The sequence below is a fragment of the Micromys minutus genome (genome assembly GCF_963924665.1).
Source record: "Micromys minutus genome assembly, chromosome: 18".
Taxonomy (NCBI): domain Eukaryota; kingdom Metazoa; phylum Chordata; class Mammalia; order Rodentia; family Muridae; genus Micromys; species Micromys minutus.
The window spans coordinates 40,850,322-40,876,213 of NC_137953.1; the positions used below are offsets into that span (position 1 = coordinate 40,850,322).

Below are 25,892 nucleotides of genomic sequence, written 5' to 3' on the forward strand. Positions count from 1 at the left end.
GTCAAATCTGGGGGCAATAAATTTGCTAAAGGATTTAGACAATGATAAGAGAAGTAAGTTCTAACACTAACCATTCATTGCACACAGTCACCCCTGCTGTTCAACAATGGCCTTGGGTACCTTTTTTTTTTTTAAAGATAATATTTATTTATTAATTATATATAAACACACTGCAGCTATCTTCAGACACACCAGAAGAGGGCATCAAATCTCATTACAGATGGTTGTGAGCCACCATGTGGTTGCTGGGATTTGAACTCAGGACCTCTGGAAGAGCGGTCGGTGCTCTTAACCCTGAGCCATCTCTCCAGTCCTGGTACCTCCTTTAAGTGAGTAAAGATTGAAAAAAGAGTTGTTTCCCTGGGGTACAGCATGCAAACATTTCGCACAAGTATATTTATTACATGCTTGCCCTCTACTGAATAGCTGATTGAATGTGTTATATAAAAACCAAAGCCCCAAATTAATATGCTTTCTTACACACTACCCAGTCTTTGACTGCTTCCAGCCTAGTCCTCTTCTCCCACTCTATCTTTGACTCTAAGTGACGACTGACGGGCCTCACCTGATGGTGTCGTCCCAGTGGAATTTCTTTCGTGGGCCTATGACACGCTTCCCTGGTTTCTCATCATCATCCTCATCAGATCCATTTTTTTCCCGTTCTTCATCTGCTTGCAACCTGAAAAATGATTTTATGAAGCAAAGTTTTCACACAGAGTTCACAATACTCAGAGTTGTTCAGTTAGATGTTTACTCAAAACAGAACAAACAAGAAACTCTATTTCTACACGATACTGTGAATTTTTAGCTAGCAGTACAAATGTTCATCCTTCAGGCCAAAAGCCGCTTGTGTCCAGCCCAGCTTAGTCAGACTGGTGAGCACATGAGATGCCTGGCCAGTGCTTTTTGTCTTTTTCTTTTGAGTCAGCATTTCAGTATGAAGTGCAGGCCCGGCCGGTCTGGAACCTGAATCACCTTGCTGAAACCTCCTAATTGCTGTTATTATAGGCATGTCCCATCATGCCCGGTTGGGTTCTTGTTTTGTTAATATAGATATTAACCAGATAAAGTGTTGTGCTTTTGACAGCAAAGCAGTTGAGTGGGGAGTGATGATTAAAAAAACAAAAACAAACAAACAAAAAAAAATAATTACATCATTTCAAAGACATACACGGTTTCCCAAGAATGGGTGCTACTTAAGAACATCAGCTAAAAGTGATTTTTGTAAAGCCAGCCCAAAGCAGAGGTACATACTTGGCACATTTGGCTTGACTTCGAGCCTGGCAGTCCTCCTGGTATTTAAACAGCTGTTCAGGCATGACATTGCTAACAGCCAGCTTCAGTTTCTGTAGAGGTTCTCTTAATCGATCATCCTGGAGAGAAGAGGGGATATATCTGGAATTTTCTCAAACATCCTAACAAAACTTACTCTCTAAGTAGATCCTCAATAGGCAAAATCACATTTCATATATTGATTACAGACCTGACGTGATTATCTAATATGGCTATTTCTTCAACAGCACTGATTTGTCAAAAGGCACATTAGACACAAAATTAGGATGATTGTGTCTCACCAAGCAGAGTCCCAGTTTTTGCCTGCTATTTCACATTCTTGAGCATAAGCCCTAGCTTTGGCTAATAAGCTCTCTGAATGAATTAAAATGCAAATAACCCAGAGAATGGGAGTGGCGTTGCCTAGACTACTGTTTGACTCCTGGTTAGAAGATGTATGCAAAGAAGACATGATTCTGAACTACTACAATACACAACCCTGTTCCCCAGCTGTTGTGAGCAATTATAAGCTATGCTGCAGGCAAAAACTAAGTTCAAGGCCAAATGAAAGAAGAAACAGAAACTCTTCTCCATATTGGTTCTGCATAGAAAGAAAGAATTTTATGTTTGAGACCTTAAATCAGCATTTTCATCTTGGGATAGAAATGGTCTGACGAAACTTATATAAACACCAGCAAGGACAAGGTAGATTGGTGTCTTTCTCCCATTATCCAATGAAATGTTAAATAACTTCAAATATCAAAATTCAAATGTTTTTCTGAAAATTTTTTTTGTGGTTTTTGCTTATTTTGTTGTTTTTATGATAGGGTTTTACTGTATAGCTCTGGTTGTCCATTATGTAGAATAGGTTGGCCTCTGCCTCCAGAATGCTGGTATTAAAGCATTACAGCTGATGCGCTGGTACCACTATAGCTAGCCAAAATATTTTATAATCTGGGGCTGGAAAATAACTTAGTTGGTTGAAGGTCTGCCTAACATGCATTAAGCCCTAGGTTTGATTCATAGAAAGGCATAAAACCAGATGAAGTGAGACCAGTCATGGCTGTGCATGACTTTAATCCAGTCTGATTTATATAGCCAGTCCTAGGCCATGCAGAGCTACACAGGAAGAGAAAACACTGTCTCAAAAGAAAAGAAGGACACACGGGAGAGATACATCCAGATTCTGTTCCCTGAACCCACATGGCATCTAGCAACAACTTTTGCCTCTAATTATAGGGAAGCTAACACTCTCTGCCCTCTGTGGGCACTATAAACATTCATACTACACCAATATTCCACAGACAGAATATTCATACAGAAAATAAAAACACACTAACAAAAACAAGCAAAATGGTGACGGCCTACACAGTCCCAGCACCCAAATGGAAAACCTGCTAAATCTGGGCTAGTTTAGGTCTTACATCCTTTTCAAAAATGAAAATAAAGTGTTTTTCATACTATGCAAATGGTGTTTCTCAGAGTTGGTATGGTGGCGCATACCTTCACTTCTAGCACTGCTGCTGGATCTCTGAGTTCAAGGTCAACCTGCTGTCTAGAGTGAGCTCCAGGCCAGCCAAAGCTATATAGTGAGGCCCTGTTTCAAAAAACAGAAACTAAAAAGTGTTTCTATTTCTAGTTCTATTTTATCAGTTACCCATTTTTGTCATTTGAATTTGGGCTCCAACTGCCAATGTATGAAGCTGCTAGCAAAAACACAAGATATGAGATACCAATACAATTTCTTTATTCATTAACCTGCTTTGGATCAAGAAAAAACTATAAATTCTCAACTCAAAAAAGTCTCTTTGTGGTGCCTACTACATTGACTTTCTAGTCCAAGAATCTATGCCTTAGGAATCAGTGTTCCGCATCTAAACCTATCAACTGTTGAAATACAATTTAAAAAAATTACACACACACGTATGTTATTGCTTATGAAATGGTATATTTGTGAAGTTCAGAGGACGATTTTGGAAGGCTTGCTCAGCAAGTGACTTTACCTGCTAAGCCATCCTGCCAACCCTAAAGAAAGGACTCTCAAACACCTTTACTAATATCTCATGTTTACTAACGATATGCAAATAGAACTATAAAGTGACAGATGTGCAAAAACTCTGAGCAAACATTTTCTTGCTTACTGGTTACAAAACTCAAGATGTAAAACTCAGTCTTCCACTTACCTGAACATTAAGATGTAGCTTCTTTAGACGTTTTACCAGTGTTTCCTTATTGCATGGCACAAATGCTTCAAGATGGGAGTAGACACCACTACGGATGACAGGACCTAGTTCTTGCAGCTGTAACTCAATGCTGACCAAAAGAAAAACCCAAAACAAAACAAAACAAAAAAAAACACATAACAGTAAACAACACAGAATCCCTTTTAAACAGAAGCTATAAAGAATCGGGGTGGTGGTTGTGCACACCTTTAGTCCTAGCATTAGGGAGGCAGAGGCAAGGCAGGCAGGCCACTGAGTTCCAGGCCAGCCTGGTCTACAAAGCAAGTGCCAGGACTATACAAGAAACCCTTTTTTGAAAATCAACCAGCCAAACAAAACAAGGAAGGAAGGAAGGAAAGGAGGAAGGAAGGAAGGAAGGAAGGAAGGAAGGAAGGAAGGAAGGAAAAAAGAAAAGAAGGAAGGAAGGAAGGAAGGAAGGAAGGAAGGAAGGAAGGAAGGAAGGAAGAAAGATAGGCAGATGTTTCCAACTCTGTATCCCCACAATTCATACAGTACTTTCCTGGAGGTATCTGAAAAAGCAAAGCTTCATATAACCAGCTATATGTACATGCTATTTCTTCATTTTTGTTTCCCTATTGTGACTGTCACACAGCTGTGTATTTAATAGTTTACTCAATTTATTGTAAATGATTGTTCATGCTTCCTTTGGGGGAGGGACAGAAAACTAATTGTTAAACCTGCATTTTTGCCTAATAGCTATTTTATTTTGATGGACCAGCCTGACTCAATCTTAAGATTAGAAACCATTTTGTTACAAGATTTCAAAATAAATTCCTTCCAGTTTTCTGTATAACTTAAATTTGACCATGTCCTGACCCACTTTCTGGAATTTGACATGTTCCAAACCCTGTGATTTTGAGATATTCTGCCAAGTTTCTAGGTAACCACAACCTTTGGAAATCCCCTAGTCTTGCAGTTTTTTGTTTTTTTTTTTCCTATGTTTAATGTCATTTTCTCAAACCCCACTTTAGAGAGATAGCACTATCTGGCAGAAAATAAAGCTTGCTTAATGACCAAAAACTTTGGTTCGGTGGTCTTTATTCTCATTAGATGGAATTAACTTCTGGAGGCCCCAGAGAGACTGAGACTCCAACCCAAATTCAGAGCAGACTACTGTATCAGGAGGTGTGCACCTTGAAGATAAATCAAGTCCTCAAGGCATACTTTCTGTTTGGCAGATTGTTAAATTGCTACAAAAAAAGGAAACTAGCAAGCATCTGTCTGAGGAGTCCTCCATAGCAAAGCATCTCCTTCTATGACATCAGGTACTGGTCTGCTGGGATCCTCTGGGACAGTGAGGGTGCCTGATATCAGAAAAAAGACTATACAACAAAGATTCAAGGGTAGAAACCAATGCCAAGGGACTGGCCCCATAACACATTCCTATAATTGTCCAACTACCCAGTTTAGTCACCTCCATCCAGATTAAACAATACTTGCTAATAAAATATTAAAGCTGCACCTCCATGCATTTATATCCAAAAATATACCCTGTGTTGGCAACCAAACTCTGTAAGAGCCAATAAGATGACACGACTTTTAAAAGGCATGTGAGGGTCATAGAGAGCAGCTAAGCCTTGGCACTCACTATATGGCAGGACTGGAACTCCTGGAGTCCAGGTAAGACTACCAAGAAAAACACAGCCCAACTGCATGAAGGCCTTGAGCAATTTCAGAAATGCCAGTGTAATCTGATGACTATCAAGAACACAGCCACAATAAAATAAAGCCAGCTGGAGCCTAGGGGCCAACTATCTAGGATGCTGTCAAGGGTGGGGCCAGAGAGGTGACTTGGGTCCTTTAGAAGCACCCAAAGGATCACAAATGAATCCCAGATATAAGCATTGAGTTGTTTACACTGTTAAAGTGAGGTCTTGCCTTGACCAGATTATGGCTGTGCCCTGCTACTTCTCCCAGAGGCGCATATGATGCAGCAGGACGAATGTCTTTCCTTACAGTTCATTCAGGCTAAATAAAAAAAAACAACTTAGGAATACATGTATAGTCTCTTTGTCTCTTAAGCTTTAGCTATTTTGATAAACTGAGTCAGACAAGACACTATGAGAGTCTATAATGATGCACCATGAAAAGACCAGGAGAATAAAGTTGCCAGTCTCTATGACTTCATCAAAAGTTTCATTTTGATACTCAAAGAGCTTCAACACAAAAATTGTAATTTTTTAAAGGCTAAAATACAAATCCTAATCTTATAAGAGCAAGTAACTTGTTATAAACTGTTAAAGATAATTAAATTATGTAAGTTAGTAATAAGCTACCTTATAAGAAATTTTTAATATGTTCAAAACTGTACTTGTAAGTCATGCTAAATATAAATTTATAAGGTCTATAAAGGCAATAAATGAGGCACAGACCTGGATTATGGTGATGTTAACCACTGGGAAAAACTGCCCCATGCCTCACCTGCTGCCAGAGCTCTGCACAAACTGTGGGCACTGTTGCGTTGACTGCCTTACTCTGCCTAAGTCAAGGGAGGCTGTGATGGTTTGCATACGTTTGGCCCAGGGAGTGGCACTGTTAGAAGGTATGGCCTTGTTGGAGGAAGTGTGTCATTGTGGGGGTGGGTTTGAAGACTCTCTTTCTAGCTGCCTGAGGATGCCCAGACTGTTCCTGGCTTCCTTCAGATGTAGAACTCTCAGGTCCTCCTGCACCATGCCTGCCTGGAAGCTGCCATGTATCCAGGATGATAATGGACTAAACCTGTGAATCTGTAAGCCAGCCTCAATTAAATGTTGTCCTTTATAAAACTTGCATTGGTTATGGTGTCTATTCATAGCAATAAAAACCTAACTAAGACAGAGGCCAATTTCACTGAGTATCTCATCCCCAGAAAAATCTCTCTGACCTTCTGGGTCTGGCAGCCAAAGGCCTATTCCGTCCTTGCAGTGGCTGAACATGTAATGATGGCCTAATGTGACAGCTGAAGACAGACCTCTGCCCCAAATAAACTACCACTGGAGCCTAGGATGACTAAGTAGTGGTAAGCCTGTCACTTTAACTGATATTTCCTGCTATAATTTATCTCTCTCACCATCTCTGATGATGTTAATGGCTACCTGTAGCTTTATCAATTTAGTAACAGCTTGCCTGGTTAACACATTTCATTATGAAAATCAGGCCTTGAGCCAGGTGTAGTGATACACACCTGTAATTCTAGGACTTGAGAGGTAGAGGCAGGTATATCTCTAAGTTTAAGGCTGACCTGGTTTACATAGTGAATTCTAGGATAGCCAGGGCTACACAGAGAAACCCTGTCTTGAAAAAACAAAACAAAACAAAAAAGACACAACAACAAAAAAAAAAACCAGTTTTCTAGAACTATTAGGTTTCCTGATGGAAAAAAAAAAAAAGGCCTCACTGTGCCTGCCTCTATCACATCACTGGCTTCTTTTTTAAATAAAACATAATACCCACACATGAAATAAAAGTAGAAATAAGAATAAACAAAAGTACATGAGCTTCCCAATTAAGAGATTTGTTTTGTGACAGACTGGGAAGAATGAAAAGAGAAGCCTCCTGATGGTATGTCTACCTGTGCTACCAGAGCACAAGAATAGGATCTTTGCTCTCCTGGGGTAAAATACATTTCCTCTCTTATAGAACAGTGAATGTAGTGGGAAAGGAGGAAGCGAGTGGAAAGGCCAGTAGCCATGAGAAAAGAGTTATTGGGCTGGAGAGATGGCTCAGTGGTTAGAGCACTGATTGCTCTTCCAGAGGTCCTGAGTCCAAATCCCATCAATCACATGGTGGTTCACAACCATCTGTAATGAGATCTGGTGCCCTCTTCTGGTGTGTCTAAAGGGAGCTACAGTATACTTATAAATAATAAATAAATCTTTTAAAAAAAGTTATGTATATGAGGAAGGGTACAACCCCGGTGAGATCTGATCTAGAACCTGGACAGCCCTGATGAGTGACACTGCCCAGTGTCTCTGGAGTTCAAAAGTGACCGAATCAGCACAGGTGTGATGAACCACACACCTCTTCGATGGACCTACATTCAACCTGAAAACCCCAGGCTGACAACAAACTCTACCGCTACTCCTCTAGAAACATACTAATGTTTGAGAAGCCTATTTCTTAAGTATGAAGATAACAAACTGTAACTAATTATAAATAATGAAAAACAACAGGTATAAAGTGCCACGCCCAGTTTTATGCAGCACTGAGAAATCTGATCCAGACCTTTATAAATTAAAGGCAAGAACTGTACCCGTTGAACTATATCCTTAGCCTTTCAACCACTTACCTATTATAGTGTGAATGTATGTCAAGTGTGTGGAGCTCAAGGGGTAACACTGGAAATGGGTTTTTCTCCTTTCATCTGGGTTCTAGGGTTCAAACTAAGAACAAACTTGTATAGCAAGTATTTTACCCACTGAGCCATCTCATCAACTCTCAACTTAGATCCCAAGCTGGCCTCAGCCTCTTGGTGCTGGGCTTAGAGGCACACATCACTATTCCTTGCAAAGTTTTAAATTAGTTTACTATTGGAGATAGAGTAGCCCAGGCTGACCTTGAACTCACAATGTAGTTGAGGATGACCTTTAACCGTCCATCCTTCCTTTCTGAAGTGCTGAGATTACAAATGGACCACCACATACAGTTGATGTGAATCATGCTAAGCACACATTTTACTAACTCCATCCTCAGCAGCCTGCAATGTGTGTCACCTGTTCTCTTTCCTTTCTTTCCAGTTAGGAATTAAACTTAGGACCTCATGAATGCTAGGCAGGTGCTCTCTCATCCAGATTTATTCCCAGTCCAGGTTTAAAAAGAAAAAGATAAAAATCACTTACTCCAGAAGAATATTATTCATATCTTGTGTAAAGAATTTTTTCCTTCCTTCTTCATCAAAAAGTTTGGCAGCCTAGAGAAACATAAGAAAAACAGACAATGTAATTCACACGAAACAATAATGACATGAGTTGTCTAACAACAACAACACAATAATTAGTAAGCAATCATTATCAGTAAGATAAATTCTGACCCAGAGTCGGGCAAAGCCAATGAGGTCCACATCACACAGGCTATCTATCATGTATTTTTGCTGCAGTGGCTGTAACAGTCAGCACAGACTTAATGGCACAAAAAGCAGAGACCTGGGCTGATGAGATGGCTCAGAGGTTAAGAGTATCTGTTTTCCAGAGGTCCTGAGTTCAACTCCCAGTAATCACAGTGGCTCATAACCATCTGTAATGAGGTCTGGTGCCCTCTGCTGGCCTGCAGGCATACATGCAGATAGAACTCGGTATACATGATAGAGATTTTTGTTTTAAAGCAAATACTTATTCTCTCATTTCCTTTTAACCAGGTGAGTAGAAGCAAGAGAGTTTTTAATGTGAAAACCTGCCATATTCACTTACAGCACAATAGACTGAGGAAGTCAAAGGCCCAGCCCATGTCAGAGGCCACAAGACGCACAGACTGACAGAGCTGATACAAGGACTGGAGCAAATCAGGGCACCTCTGCCAAGCTACCAAAGTATTTGACAATTTCACATGATTTAGGTAGAAAGGGCAAATTTCCATGACATACTTCTTAGAGAGGATGAAAATTAGGCATGTGTAGAGGACAGAAATATACAAAGAAAGCCAGACAGAAAATGAAACTTAAAATAAAAAGAAAAGAAAAAAGAAAAAAACTTGTCAAAAGATTCGGCTTGAAAGTGTATTTTATTCATTGCAAAAGCACTGTTCTCATATTTCAAAGTAAGGTGTGAAGAATTCGTGGATATCAGTAAGTGACTCTTCTAATTGGCAATTTCTTACTAAAGTCCTTAAAAAAAAGCTGTAGAGACCCTGTCATGGTTACTACAGACAGCTTGTCTTTTGATATGAGACATCACTGAGCCTTTTAAGACCAGAACACACCCACAGCGACCTTGTGAGTGTGTGAAGAGTGTCTCATACGACAGTGTGTGCACTATTGCCTGGGCAATCTTTTAGCCACGCTGAGCCATCGTTTCCCCAGCCTGCAGACTATGTGGTAGGCAAAGTCTCTCAGACAAGAGGAAATGGAGAAGATGAGGTGACTTCTGAGGCTTAAATGTCACTTCTGTTACTTGCAAGATGTGTGCTCCTGCTGAATTATTTAGCCACTCAGTTTATGTAAATAATGCTTGTACTTCAAATATAAGATTGTCAAGAAAACTAAGAAGAAAGAAAGAATTGGGGGAGGGGGCGCAGACAAACCAACCCTGAATTAAAGAGTTACGGCAGTACTCAATAGTACACTGCTTGCCCAGCAGGCACAAAACCCTCAATTCAAATGCCAGGACAATTTAAAACAAAACAAAACAACAACTACAAAAAAAAAAAAATCAAACAAAAAGTTCATAAACAAAATCTCCCCAATTCACTCAGATTAGGTCTACAATCTTCAACTTATATATTACTTTTAATATAAAACTAAAATATAACAAATCAAAACAGCTGAAAGCACCTGATAGCAGCTGTGACTCCCCATGCCTGTCTGCCTGCTGCCATGACATGCATAGGCTAACTGTGAGGCACCAGTTAAATGGGTTTTTTTTTTTTTTGTAAGTTGCCTTAGTCATGGCATTTTGTCACACCAATAGAAAAATAACATACAGCTGGGAATATTAGTTTGGCCTCAAGTTTGAGGCCAGCCTGGCCTACAGAATGACTTCCAGAACAACCAGGGCTACACAGAGTAACCCTGTCTTGAAAAACAAAAAGGCGATGTCAACAATGATGCCGACAAGAATGTAGAAGAAGAGGAAGAGGAAAGTAAGGCTTATTTACAGCTCCAGGAAAATCAAAAATCTCCTCTGGCCTCAAAGGTACTGCACTCATGTGTTCAACCCTACTCTACCCCACACATATACACATAATTTAAAAAATAAGACAAGGGATTGGAGAGGTGGCTCAGTGGTTAAGAGCTCTTCCAGAGGTCCTGAGGTCAGTTCCTAGTAACCACATGGTGGCTCACAACTATCTATACTGGGATCCAATGCCCTCTTCTGGTGTGTCTGAAGACAGCTACAGTGTGCTCACATACATAAAATAAATCTTAAAAAAAAACCAAAATCTTTAGGAAGGAAGGAAGGAAGGAAGGAGCCAAATTTATAAATCACAGGTGGTGAGGAGGAAGAAGAGGAAGAGGAAGAACAAGAGGAAAAAACAGCAGCAGCAACCCAAGTCAAAGGCACAATACTTTCTTTTTTCTTGCTATTTTTCACTTGTTTGTTTTTGTTGTTGTTGTTTTGTTTTATTTATTTATTTATTTATTTATTTATTTATTTATTTTTAAAGACAGGGTCTCATTATGTAGTTTTTGCTGTCCTATTGCTATGGAGACCAGGCTGGCCTCTTGACAGTGGGATTAGAGGTATATGCCACCATGCCCTACTTTACAGAAGACATTTTCAACAAAATCACAGAGGAAAAAAAAATTGCAAAACTAAGAAAAAAATTGCCTAGCAAAGTACAAAAGGAATACAGAATATTAGATAGGACCAAATGACAACATGCAGTATCCAAAACATTAAATGTCCAAAACAAAGAATACTGAAAGCTGCAAGATGGAAACCAAGTCACATATGAAGCCAGAAGGGCTTGGGCAGATGTTTTCCACATCTGGATGACTACTGATGCCAGCAAACATTTATCTTACTAATCAAAGGAGGAAGGAGATAAAACGAAGTTTAAAGGAATTTATGATCACCAAGCCAGACTCACGAAGAAAACCTTAAAGAAATACTTGGGACTGAAGAGTTTGGCACATTCAAGAAGTAGTAACAGGAAAGCATAACAAAGGAAGACTAAAAACTAAACACAATATGTATTGTATGACATATACGTGTGTGTGTGTATATATATATATATATGTACATTTCATATCTTTCAAGAATAACTGTAAGCATCAATGATCTTAACTTTCCAATCAAAAGACTCAGAGTAGCAAAATGAATTAAGAAACACTATCCATCACTTTGTTACCTGCAAGAATCATATCTCACCACCAGAGACAGAAACCACCTTAGAGGGCAAGGATGGGTAAACATGCCAAGAAGATAGACTTCCCAAACTAAAATAAGGACACCATACAAAATGCAAGAGAAGGATCTATCAAGACATTACAATCTTAAATATATATGCACTAAATTATGACACACTCATCTCTACAAAGCAAATACTTCCAGATGTAAAGTATCAGGTTAACACACACACATACACACACACACACACAATTAGTAACTGGCTTCAATAACCCATTTTGACCACCCCTCTCACCAACGGATGGATCATATAAGTAAAAAATGAACAGAAAATTAATTAAATGACATTACGTATCAAATGGATCTAATATAATATATGTATAGAACATTCCATCCAACCACTAGATCATATACATTCTCAGCAGTCTATTGAACCCTACACTAAAATATTGAGATGCAAAACATATTTCAATAAATAAAGAAAATTGAAATAATTCCTTGAATTTTATCTGGTCATAGTGAAATAAAGCTATGCACCAACAAACAGCAATAGGAACCACAGAAAACAGATCAGGTATGGTGGCAAGCCTGTAATGCCAGAACATAATAGTAATACACAACAAATCAACAAATCCATAGCCAGCATATATCAAACAAAGAAAAACTTAAAGCATCTCCACAACAAATCGGGAACAAGACAAGAATGCCTATTCTCCCATAGTCTTTGACCAGGAGACAAGAGAAGGGAAAGGGATACAAAGAAGAAAGGAAAGGAAGAATCAGAGGATCCTTCCTTGCAAATGATCAACATAAAAGACCTTAGAGACTTCACCACAATACTCCTACAGCTGATGAACACATTCAGCAAAGTAGCATACAAAATTAACACACACAAATGAGGAGCTTTCTGATGTACCAAAGACAAAAATCGCCAAGAAAGAAATCAGGGAAACAATGCCATTCACATTGCTTATAAAAACAAAAACAAAACACTTTGACTAAAACTAAGCAAGGAAGTAAAAGACTTGTACCTAAGAGAACTTTACAAATATAACTCTGGTAATGCAGGAATTAAAATCAACAACTGACAAATGGAACTTGAAACTAAAATCTTTCTGTCCAGCTCAGGACATTCTCATTCAAACAAAGAAACAGCGTACAGAATGGGAAAAGATCTTTACCAGCTGTACGTCTATCTGACAGAGTTGGTATCTAAAACAAACAAAACAAAAAACTAAACACCAGGAAAACAAACAATCATTATTGCTGTTCTTCATAGTCAGCAAATAGCCTAGATGTCAATCAATAGTGAATGGAGAATGAAAATGTGGTACACTTAATTGTAAAAAAGATTCAGTTGTTAAAAAAACATGGCATAATTGCAGGTAAATGGCTGGAGCTGGAAATGGCCATTTTAAGGCAATTTATACCCAGAAGATGCACTCTCTCTCATTTGTGTATGTAGGTTTATGTTAGAATGATACATGATTCGACAGTGGAGAGGTAAGTAGGGAAAAAGGCTAGAGAAGCAGAAGAGGTGGGAAGCAGAGATGGATGGAGGAGTAGATGAAGACAGATGTGTATGTTCCTCTCTAGCTTGATGAGGCTGTCATGATTATTTCTAAGGGTTTCTATGGGTGTAATTTATCTCATATAGATGGGCAATTTGTATCTTTGTCTTTTGGTTGTAAGCTTATTATATAGAGGGCTTGTGGATTGAGAATTTAACATATAAACCTGTTTGGTAAGTTAACGGGCTGTGGAGGACCGTGCGTGTAAGCTATGACTGAGATGGCAGGCGAAATAAACCGCCTGGGAAGTGAACGGAGTGGAGCAGGCGGCCTGTGGATTTTGTGATAGCATCTGGGTGCCCGGCTCCATGCTAGAGTGGCTCCCGCAGAGTGAGACCGCAGTGCGAACGACAACAGATCATCACTTTTTTTAATTTACCGCAACATGTGTATGGTAGCTTTGAATTTTTAGATATGTATTTAATTTGGAGCAACCACACAAGTCAGGAAACTAGTTACTCCAGCTCCAGGGACCCAGTGCTCTCTTCTGGCCTCCATGGGCATCTGCACCAACCACTTCACCTACACACATAATTAAAAATGAAATAAAGAGGCTGGAGAGATAGCTCAGCAGTTAAGAGCACTGACTGCTCTTCCAAAGGTCCTGAGTTCAATTCCCAGCAACCACATGGTGGCTCACAATCACCTGTAATGGGATCTGATGCCCTCTTCTGAAGACAGGGACAGCGTACTCACATAAAATAAATAAATAAATAAATCTTTAAAAAAATAAAATAAAACCTGTAAGAAATATAGTCATCACTGGCAATGAGCCCTCCTAACACACTTCCTCTACATTCTGTACTGAGAAAGGGCATTCAAATAAATAAAAATATAGAACTGCTAATCAGTAAGTCACAACCTTAAAAGAAACAGTAAACAATAAAAACAGTAGTTAACACAACAGACTCAATCAATAAAACCAAAGGACAACCAACTGACAAAAAAGACGACTCTTCTGGTACAAAGGACCTAAGTTTTCAGTTAGAGAATAAATGCAGCATAAGGATGGTTTCAATGGAGAAAGGAGAGAAGGAAAACAGAGATTTACATTACATTACGAAGAATGATTTTAGCAAAAAATAACTTCTAATTCATCAATTAAAATCCAAAAAAGACACCAGTTTAATAATGACTACATCTGCTAGGGGTGAGTAATTTGAGTTTTTCCTTAAATATTAATTAAGTACATTCTAAGTTGTCTGTAGTAGATGACGCAGGCTGGCCTCCACTGCAGATCCTCTAGTCTTAGCCTCCACGCTAGAACTGCAGGTATGCACTACTACACCTGCCATTATCAAGGTTTATATTACTTTTATGATAAGGAAATGAAGTTTAAAATGACTAAAATATGGCATGGATTCAGACAAACATGCAAGTTTTCAAAGATCAATTTGAACCAAAACCATTCTGTATCTCAGATGAAGGGTGTGTGTGAAAGTGGGTTTGCAGCTGGTCAGGCTAAGAATGAGTCAAATATGAGGGAACCAGTGTGCTAGCTGGCATGATGGGACTAGAACTGATGCTTTGTACAGCTTCTAATTAGCTAGAAACAGACCATAAAAGAAGTAGGGGGGCTCAGGATGTGGCTCAGAGGCAGAACTCTTTTTCTAGATAAAATTTCTGTGTAGTCCTTGCTATCCTAGAACACGCTCTGTAGACCAGGCTGATCTCTAACAGAGATTTGCCTGCCTCTGCTTCCTGAGTGCTGGGATTAAAAAGGTGTTCCAGCCACTAACCCCTGGCCAGTGGCAGAACTCTTGACCAGGTTATATATGAAACCCAGGATTTGATTCCTTGAAACTGCAAAATTATATAACACACTGAAACAACTACAAGATAAAATAGTTTCCACCAAGTAACTTCAGGTACAACTTCTACCATGTACATACAGCCAATATCTAAAATGGATTATGGAAAATAGCAAGTTATTGAGACTATGGGTTGTTTTTGTCTTAAAACTTCAAACTAAGTGTTTGTGTAGTAAATAAAAAGCAAAAGCATCATTACACTTACTACACGAAGGTCCTCAATGCGTTTCTCAAGAAGCACAGGCAGACCATCTGGAAGTGTAGGTACCACCTTGGGCACAACCTGAGAGGCGAAGGTGGGCTGGGTAGTATTTCCATTTTCTCCCCCTGACTCAGAGAGGGGACTTCCATCAGAAGTAGCATCCAGTAATCTGTCAAAGTCAAAATCATCTAGCATCTCTAGGGCATTTTCAGCTTCCTGAAACAGTTCATGTTCGTTTGTGCTAACAAAAATAGGGAGGTCTGGGTCAGCACTGTTCAGACTTAAGTCCGGGATGTCATCCCCCAGGGCTGTAGCAGCACAAGGGGGCTTAGGCAGAGAGGAAGTTGATGGGGTCGCTGGGACTTTAGGGGTAGATTCCTTCTTCAATGCATCCTTCTCTTTTTGAAATTTTCGTATCATGGCAGCGAGAGAAAGGGAATCTTTATACCGCTTTTTCTTTTTTTCAGACTTGTGTGAATTGAGAGCCACAACTCTGTGAAGGAAAAAAAGACAGGTTAGGCTTTGTCATTTTAAAAGTTAATCCCCCATGTAAGGGATAGCAAAATTGTCTTTTTAGTTTTATTAAATTATACTTTCACATTAGCACCTTCAACATCTAGATAATATGACAGGGTTTCACACTCAAACTCCTCATATGTCATCCTTAGGATGCCCTAAACTTCTGCTTCACTCTCCCAAGTCCTAGAATTACATATTTGTAAGAACACATGTGGATTAAACTGGTTCTTTTAGGTTAAAAAGTTGTAATAAACAAGACAGTCAATGAAAAATCTGTACGTGTAATCTGAAACACCCACGAGTCTCTACGATGACATGCAGAAGGTCAAATTAGACATAACTAAATATATTAGTGGTAAATATTTATTTCTAAAATGAAACTGGAATATTGTGCTAATTTCCTAAAAGGCTTATTTAGCATACCCCAGTTGTTTGGGTACTTTTTTCCTTGGCTTCTTTTCTTTTTCCCCTTCCTCTTTCCGCTTCCGTTTCTTTACCTCAATGTCATCTTCTTTTATTTTGGGAACCTACAAAAAAAGATTATTTATCAATATATCAATATTTTCCTCTCTGATGTTAGCAATGCTGCATATAAGGTAGTTAGGTTTTAAAGTGGTTTCTTAAGTTAGAATTACTTGCTGAAAGTACAGATTCTTGGGTCTATGAGCATTCTTGCCTAAGTCTGTGTTGTTATTATTGTTTATGTGTATAGGTGTGTGAGTACAAATGCATATGAAACCAAGGGGCAACAATGGGTACATTCTTCAATTGCTCTCCATCTTAGTCAGTTTCTCACTGAACTTGAAGCTCACCAATTAGACTGAGTTCAATTCCCAGAGCTAATAGTGGAAGGGAAAATCCAACTCTCAAGAGCATCACATACACACATACATCATATATACATATACAATAGTATCTGGTCTGGGTATACAGCTCAGTAATAAGAGTGAACATTTATTAATTCTATGCTTCCCTTACCGAGATGTCAAGCTCACCTTGGGTGGCTTGTGCTTTTGGTTATCTGCAAAGTCATCTTCGTCAGTGTCTGAAGCTTGGCGGAACTGCAGAGTGCCCGTGTTGATATAGAAGCCTCCATATTTTGTTGTCAGAGAAGCAGGGACTAATTCGTCATACTAGAACAAAAAAGTCAAATGTACTCTCCTGTCTATAATTCTACAAACATGTCCAAGAACAGCACTTACTGACAACTTCCTTAAATACTAACTGCACATCCATCAACCCCTCTACTAAGCACACTCCCAAAGAGGATAACATCATGTGCCAAAGACAGACCATGCTTATGCAGCATCATCTGCAAAAGCCAACACTGCAGCAACCTAAGTGTCCAGCAGTAAATGACTTACTTATATACTGAAACATTATTTGGCACCAAAAAAGAAAGTCAGAGCCGGGTATGATGGCACATGGCTTTAATCCCACTATTTGGAAGGCAGAGAAAGGTAAGTGGATCTCTGTGAGCTCAATGCCAGCCAGGTCTACACAGTGAGTTCCTGGACCACCAGAGCTAGATAGGGAGACCCTTTCTGAAAAGAAAAAGCCAGAAGATTCAATTCAATATATAAAGACATTATGTTAAGTAAAATAAGCCAACAAAGAGAAACTAATACCACATACTTCCCTTTCTGTGTGGACACTAAATATACTGAATTCAATACTAATATTGTACAGAATACAATATTAGATACCAGAGGTTTGAGAAAAGGGCAGAAAGGGGTGAGGGAGAAACTGGTTGATAAACCTTGTATTTCAAAATAGCGAGGTGATTATCCAGGCACTAGTTATCATGCGGTCACTAAAAATGTGGACATTATCAAAGTGTTACACTGTATCTCATATGTACAATTACTAATTAAAATTGTTTTAAATTATATTTATTTTAAATCAACAATTACTAACTGGGGGAGGAGATCAAAACTGCAATAAAGATGTTGACGGAGAGCGTAAGTTTAGAAAAAGTATCTGGAATAAAAGGCAACTCTGAGGAGTTTCCAGAAGAACCCTGACAGATGGCATGCTCATAAGGAATTAAGACTCATGGTACTGTTCTTTACTCCCGTCCCCAGTGTATTGGGCTGGAGAGATGGCTCAGTGGTTAAGAGCACTGACTGCTCTTCCAGAGGTCCTGAATTCAATACCCAGTAACCACATGGTAGCTCACAACCATCTGTAATGGGACCTGATGGCCTCTTCTGGTGTGTCTGAGGGGAGCAACAGTGTACCCACACAGAATAAATAAATCTTTAAATAATAAAAAAAGAACTCAATTTATTTGTTGGATAATGTTCTAAAATCACATCCACAAGCCCAAAACAAATAAATAAGGAAATAAACAGCAGCTTCAGAAACAAAAAAAAACTTTTACTTTTGGCCCTTTTATAAACATACCTTACAAGTTAAAGACTTAAGAGCATCCCTTGCCTCTACCCTTCATGACAACAGTTCTAATGAAGTGCAAGCAAACTAAAGCAGAGAACTGACCTTCAGATAAAAAGTTCTCAAAAACCCGATCAACATGCTATTCTACTAATAAGGAGATGACACAAAATAAGAAACTTCTTTTTCTTGCCTCTGTGTTTAAGTAGAAATATATGTTCAAGTTATTAAAAGAAAAGTAAAGCATACTGCTTCAAGAAAAACAGAAAACCAAATTCACAGCAAAAAAAAAAAAAAAAAAAAAAAAAAAAAAAAAAAAAAAAAACAGTTAAGCAGTGTACTGGGAACTAACATAGACTAGGCCTCAAAAACCCAAAGTTTAAGGTTATCATATGACCCAGTCGAGATGGACAAAAAGCAGATATTCAATGGAGGCCAATCGTAGGCAATCAGTGTTTATTTGAGAGTGAGAAAAGCAGTCTGTACCTAGCAGTGCTCAGATGCCTGGACCCAGAATGTCTCACTACTCTCATCCTCAAATTCTTCACACTGCACTTTAAAGAAGACATCCTTGGGAGTAGAGAGAGATCAGCAGTTTAAAGCACTTGCTGCTCTTACAGAGGACATAGGGTTCTATCTCCATCACCCATAATGCAGTTCACAACCATTTCTAACCCAAGTTTCAGGGGATCCTATGCCTTCTTTTGATCTCTGTGGGTATGAGGCACACGTGTGATGTACAAATACATATTCAGAAAAAGAAAAAAAAAACACCTGTACATATAAAATAAAATTTTAAATAAAGAAGAAAAGATGCCAGGCATAGTGGTGCACACCTTTGATCCCAGCACTTGAGGCAGATCTCTGTGAGTTCAAGGTCAGACTGGTGTACAAAGCAGGTTCTAGAACAGAGAAATTCCGTCTAAAAAAAAAAAAAAAAAAAAAAAAAAAAAAGGGTCCTTGTCACAAGCAAGGAAAATAAAAGATCTTTGTCACAAGCAAGAAAAATGCATATTTTACTGGTTACTATATAAATATAAGGTATAATGGCACACATCTTTAATCCCAGCATTCAGGAGGTAAAAAGGCAGGTAGAACACTGTGAGTTCGAGGCCAGTCCAGTGTATGAGGACCCTTAAGGGTACATAGAGAGACCCTGTCTTAGGGAAGAAAAAAAAGTTATTAAGGCTAAGCATAAAAGTTATGATGTGATTTTTAAATGATTCCTTTCAAAGATTGTGGAAAAGAGAAAAAGTTTCATTATGTATGCTGAATTTCAAAGAAGTGAAATAAAAAAAAGAGGAAAAGAAATAAACTGCTCTTGATTTACTAGACACTGCTCTTCACCCCTCAGGGAAGGACTGAACGAAAAAGATAGAAATGAACCTATGCATCCTTGTATCTTTGGTTTCATAGACTGAAAAATACAACTAGTTCTCAAGGATTCTTCACACAGATGCTTATCTTTGGTCTTCATGACACCCTTAGGAGGCAAGGAAGGCAAATATTACTCCTATCTTACAAGTGGAAAACAGGTAAGAATCTATCCAAAGCCAATTTGTGCCTTTAGTAAAGTCACCAGACAATTCTCAGCACATTTGCTAAACCAAACCATTTCTTCATGAGGGAAAACATGCACCCCAGATATTCAGGGCAACCTTAACTGCTCTAAGCCTTCTGGGCTTTCTACCTTAGCAATGCTCAGAATACACTTACAGGTATGTAATTGAGCCATCTAAGGACAAAGTTAAGAGGCAATGAAACAACTTAAGATATCCTAGCTCTAATATCCTTTGCCAAAGACTAACAAGAACTTGGGCAAATCTCACAACATTAACTTCTGGAAGTTACCCATGCTCAGTCTTTTTACAGTTTAGAAAAATAAAACTGAGACTGATTTTTAGGCCATTTAGTAATAAGGTAACAAAAGACTATAAACACTCACTAGAAATAAGATGACTTTTAATTTGGAAAACTTATTGACAACAAATCAATACAAGCAAGGTGTCCTTTGACTGGATTGTTTGCTTTTTTTTTTTTTTTTTTTAAGATTTACTTATTTATATATATGAGCACGCTGTTGCTGACACACCAGAAGAGAGCATCAGATCCAATTTCAGATGGTTGTGAGACACCATGTGGTTGCTGAGAATTGAACTCATGACCTCTGAAAGAGCAGTTAGTGCTCTTAACTGCTGAGCCATCTCTCCAGTCCCTCTTTGATTGGATTATAACTGTTTTATGTTTGAATTATAAAAAGAACCAAGGTGACTTTTAAAAGATCAATGACAGGGCTGGTGAGATGTCTCAGAGGTTACAAACACTGACTGCTCTTTCAGAGGTTCTGAGTTCAATTCCCAGCAACTACATGGTGGCTCATGGCCATCTGTAAAAGAGATCTGATGCCCTCCTCTGGCATGCAAGTACACATGTAGACAGAGAGCTCTTACCTAAATGAATAAATAAAACTTTTAAAAACCCTTTTAAAAAAGATCAGTGACAAAAGGTTACTAACTGTAGAAATCAACAACTTATACCTACAAAATTCATCCTTATTAAAGCAGCAGCTTTCAAATTTTCATCAACCCAAGTTAAAAAAAGTGATATATCAAAACCTAGCATGTACATACACAATGAAAATGAAATCATCTATGACAGACCCTTTTCCATTTGATTTTGTTTTCTTTGAAATCCTAGTGAGGGCTTGACATATGTCTCAGCAGTTAAGAGCACTAATTTGCAAAGAACCAAGATGTAGATTCTTAGCACCCACACGGTGGCTCAAAACTTACTCTAGTCCCAGGGAACTTGTTTTCTTCTGATGACTGCAGATATCAGGCATGCATGTTTTGCACATAGATACACACAGGCAAAACATGCAACAGATAATTATAAAATAACCTACTAGTCATATGGTCTAAATTGGTGCATAATTCATATATTAGGTGCAAAATTAAGTTAAAAATCGCTATCTTCAAATATTATAAACATTATAAATGATATTAAAACACCATGGATGAAAGTTTGTCTATAATGGTTTCCATTATAAAGCACTCTTAAGAAGTCAAAACTCAATCAGGCAGTGATGGCACCTTTAATCTCAGAACTTGGGAGGCAAGGGGAATGTCTAAATCAAGGATAACCTGCCTGGTCTACTGATCGAGTTCAAGGACAGCCAGGGCTACTCAGAGAAGCCCTCTCCCACCTGCCCTCCAAAAAGGCAAAACTGAAGACACTTCAGAATGCTGGAGATGCCAGAGATCAGGAGGACGGGAGGGATGAACAGGCAGAGCACAGAGAATGTTTAACTACTCTGTATGGTCATAAGGTGGACATATGTCAATAAGCATTTGTCTAAACCAACAGAATCTATCACACCAGCAGGTACAAACTATGAACTAAGGTGCTAACAGTGTACTAATTAGGTTCATCAACAGTAACAGGTACACTATGATGGTACAATATGTTAACAGTAAAGTGAGCTCAGTGAGTGAGTGAGTGAGTGAGTGAGTGAGAGAGAGAGAGTGTGTGTGTGTGTGTGTGTGTGTGTGTGTGTGTGTGTGTGTGTGTGTGTAGCCAGTGGATATGGAAGTTCTTTCTACTTTCTGTTCAGTTTTGCTATGAATCTTAAATTATTCTAGCAAGACATGGCTGTCTAGGGAGATCTCACTGAGTTTGAGGATTCCAAGACACCCAGAGCTAAACAATAAGATTCTGACTCAAAAAACTAAGAAAATAGCTGGGGGTGATGGCACACGCCTTTAATCCCAGCACTCGGGAGGGATGCATAGACAGGAAGATGCATATGGGTATGGAGGCTAGAGGTCTATGTCAGGGTCTCCCTAATCTCTCATCTTATTTTTCAGTCTCTCATTGATCTGTTCCGATTACCTGAATGGCCAGCCCTAGGATCTGTTTACCTGGTGCTCAGCACTTTTACATGAGTGCTAGAGATCCAAATTCAAGTTCTTATGCTAGCACGGCAGACACTTCCAACTGAACCATCTCCTCAACATCATAAATAGTTCTTTTAAAAGCTAGAAAAATAAAACTAAAGAAGTCCTAATAACAAAAGAATTTCTTGCTTAAGCCGTATACCCAGAAATTGAAACTCAATAAATCTTAGTTAATACAAACATATCAAGGGTCTGGAGCCATGGCTCAGTGTTGAAAGCACATATTGTTCTCACAGAGGACCCAAATTCAATTCACGGCACCCATATCAGGCAGATTCTAACTGTCTAGAACTCCAGCTTCAGGAAGCTAATGCCTCTCTGACCTCCCTGAGCACATAACAGATACACATATAACATATATAAATAATAAAATTTTACAAAATTAAGAAAGTATATCAATGTTTTCCACTATTGATTAAGTTCAATATAATCATTTTCATTTTGCCATATTGAAGATATATTACTCACAGCCTCTGAGTTATCAATAAATGGATCTGTCTCATCATAGCCAAAGCCTATATCAATTAAATCTTGTAGCCGATCCTTCCGGTGTTTACGAGCTTTCCCACCCTGCAAAGAAGAGATATGTTAGACTTATTCAGTACCTGTACTTTTTCCATAAATTAAAAAAATAAAAGACCTGTTATAAGAATTCACATAATTTTTGTAGAGAAACCCTCTCTGGAAGCAACTGGATCTCCCCATATCTTGCATGTGAAGTGCACTTAGTGACTGCTTCTTCAGAGTAGAACAAGCTGGACAAAGTAACTATAAGGTAGGAAATCTGTCAACACTTCCTCAACAACGTGGTCAGCACTAACAGTGGGAGGTCAAATCGATGGCATCTCTATCTTTGACATAATAAAAGTTACTTTTCAGCTCTGTGGTCTTCCTTTCAAGGATGTAGCCTTTGTTTATCCTTGAGGCTATAAAATAAATGATCAGAGTTCTGCAAAGCCATCATGATTAGCAAAGCCAAGGAAAACAAAAAAGTCAATCTACAGGAAGTGGTGGTACAAGCTTTTAATCTAAACACTTGAGAGGAAGAGACAGATGGATCTCTGAGAGTTCAAGGTCAGCCTGTAGTTCTAAACCAGCCAGGGCTACCCTGTCTGCAAGAAACAAAAGAAAGCAATCAATCTAGGTAAGCCTAAGGAGAGAGCTAACCTTGCAAGTTATCCTCTGACCTCAAAGGTGCCACAGGCAAACAACTGTGTCTCATGGGTACAATAAAAAATCTTTAAAAAATGTTGTAACTTATGTGTATAAGTGCTGCCTACATATAAATGTGCACACACACACACACACACACACACGCCTGGTTCCCCCAGAAACCAGAAGAGAACAATGGATTCCCTGTAACTGGAGTTAATTATGGGTGCTGAGAACCAAACCTGCATCCTCTTGTAAGACAAACAATGATCTAGATCACTGAGCCATCTCTCTCTAGCCCTTTTTTATCTTTTAAGACTTTTGGTTTAGTGAGTGCACATGCATGCACCAGTATGTGTGCATATATGTATGTATATGTAAATATACACACATATGTATATATACACGTACATTGTATATACACATGCATACATACATACACACATGCATATATACACATAAAGTGTAGATGCCCTGAAGCTGGTGTTAAAGTAGTAAGCTACCTGATGTGGGAGCTGGGACTCAAATTCAAGTTCTCTGTAAGCCACTGAGACATTTCTCCAGCCCCCAAACCCATTCTTAAAAGTTATACTTAAGTGCTACGTAATTGTATGCACAGAATACATGAATATGAAAAGAAGCACATACAGGAATTGGTGGTCAGATGAAGTCTGTTGTCTAGCCTGTTCTCAAATGTCCTGTGCCAAGATCCACACTCCAGTTTTGATGACTGCAGTTGCGTGAGGCATAACCCCTGGGTGTATCTATCTGAGTGATGAGCACAAGAGCCTCTTCTACTGTATGAAAACTGTGAACCTATAATTAGTTTTTAATGAAACGTTTCTAAAACAAAACAATGGCAAACCAAACCAGTTCTTGGAGATTGCATGATTCAAGTTATACCTTACTTTGACCCTGGCTAATCATAGCATAAAGAGCTCATTCTATTTTAGATACAAAACGTTACTCACATTCTCAAAGTTTCATATGAGCTTGGGATAAGTACTTTAAACTGGAAGTAGCCTTCCTCTGGCACCAGGAAAACAAGTATATAATATCTGCTTCTAAGCCTCACTTTGAATATTTACATTTACAGATTTAAACTCAAATATGATTTTTAAGCATCCCTGAACCATCTCCTCATCCTGCGAAGAGGAAGAAGGAAAAGAAAAATACCAAGGATCTGGCCTATCAACATGTTACCTCCAAGCCACAGTGGGCTTTGCAGAAAGGATAAGAGAACTTGGTTCCAGTTCTCACAGGGCTAACTTTAATGTAAATTAAGTATAGTGTTTAAAGATGATTACATTTAATGCAACATGTCTTTAAATTAAAAAAATTATACTTAGAGAGAATAAGGCTACAGTGAATTATAAACAATGTCTCTAAGGCACTGCTTACCCTTAGAGTAACTTCCAAAGGCAACTGTAAACAAGTGCTGTTTGCATACATACTGATACTGAAACATCTAACTTGCCTCTATCTATACCCCCCTGGGGAAAAAACTCAGTGGGAAATAGTTAATAAATAAAATGGGAACTAAGTAGTGGAAACACACGCCTTCAATTTCCTCAGGCAGATCTGTGTGAGTTTCAGGTAAGCCTGGTTTACAGAGTGAGTTAGACAGCCAGGGCAACACAGAGAAATTCTGTCTCAAAAAACCAAATGAACATTAAAAAACAAACAAACAAACAAACAAAAAAAAACCCTCTGGGGGAAAAAAAAAAAAAAAAAAAAAAAAAAACTCTGAAAGATGACCAGTACTCCCAACCACTGAGCCATTTCTTCAGCCTTCAGAACTTAAGTTCTTATTCCCAAACAACTAAAAGCAAAGACAATCTGATTTAGAAATTTACCAAGCACATAGTGAGCCAGCCTTTGTGGACTGTATAGTACTGTAGCCAGAAGAAAGACTAATGACTACACTAATTATAAACAGTAAAATAAGTTCTGTGAAGGTTGTATGGAGTCTTTTATAACAGATGACCCACTCAAGTCTTTCCTAAGACATTTATATTCTTAGACAAGACAAATTCAACTAAACACTTGTGGGAGCCCTTGAATGAAACCACTTGCCTACCCCATGGGGGACAAATCCAGTTAAACTAGATATAAAAAGTGCAGCGATCTCAATGTCACCAGTTAGTGGAAGCATAAAATGCATATTTAACTCCCCTAATTATGTAATTAGATCATGATGACAATAGCTACAATTCTCATCAGACACTAAACACTTCCATCTTTTATTTCACATTCCACAAATGAAAACACACCAAAGCTTAGGAAGAAGAGGCAATTCATCAATGATTACTGTGGTAATTTAAACAGGAATGGCTCCAGTAGTCAAACATGTTTGAATGTTTGAACATAGGGAGTGGTTTTACTAGGAGGTGTGGCCTTGTTGGAAGAAGTGTGTCACTGGTAAGCTTTGAGGTATTAAAAGCTCAAGTCTGGCCAATGTGACACAGTCTTCCTTTGTTGCCTGCAGATCAAGATATAGACTTCTCAGCTCCTTCTGCAGCACCATGTCTGTCTGCATGTCCATGTTTCCCACCATGATGATGATAATGGACTAAACCTCTGAAACTGTAAGCCAGCTCCAATGAAATGTTTTTCTTTATAAAAGCTGTTGTGGTCACAGTGTTACTTCACAGCAATAAAACCCAAACTAAGACAGTTATAAAGACTTACTTGTATCTTAAAAAACAAAACAAAACAAAACAAAACAAAAAACCTTAAGAGATGTTACAGAGCCTATGAGGGCCACTTTTTAGCTAGAGCCTTCAACTC

General features: G+C 38.6%; 1 protein-coding gene across 4 annotated transcripts in view; it reads right to left on the reverse strand.

The window, feature by feature from the left end:
- The window catches only part of UBN2 (ubinuclein 2), a 76,449-nt gene that overhangs the window by 37,253 nt on the left and 13,304 nt on the right, over positions 1 to 25,892 (reverse strand). For 2 of the 4 annotated variants that reach the window (XM_080932336.1, XM_080932334.1), the window contains exons 3-10: positions 22,419 to 22,520; positions 16,596 to 16,733; positions 16,024 to 16,127; positions 15,079 to 15,574; positions 8,333 to 8,403; positions 3,456 to 3,585; positions 1,255 to 1,373; positions 566 to 679 (exon numbers count right to left, since the gene is read on the reverse strand). In XM_080932336.1, coding sequence (XP_080788462.1) covers positions 566 to 679; positions 1,255 to 1,373; positions 3,456 to 3,585; positions 8,333 to 8,403; positions 15,079 to 15,574; positions 16,024 to 16,127; positions 16,596 to 16,733; positions 22,419 to 22,520 — 1,274 coding nt within the window. The remainder of the gene's footprint in view (positions 1 to 565; positions 680 to 1,254; positions 1,374 to 3,455; positions 3,586 to 8,332; positions 8,404 to 15,078; positions 15,575 to 16,023; positions 16,128 to 16,595; positions 16,734 to 22,418; positions 22,521 to 25,892) is intronic. The other 2 variants (XM_080932335.1, XM_080932337.1) reach the window with 1 other exon arrangement.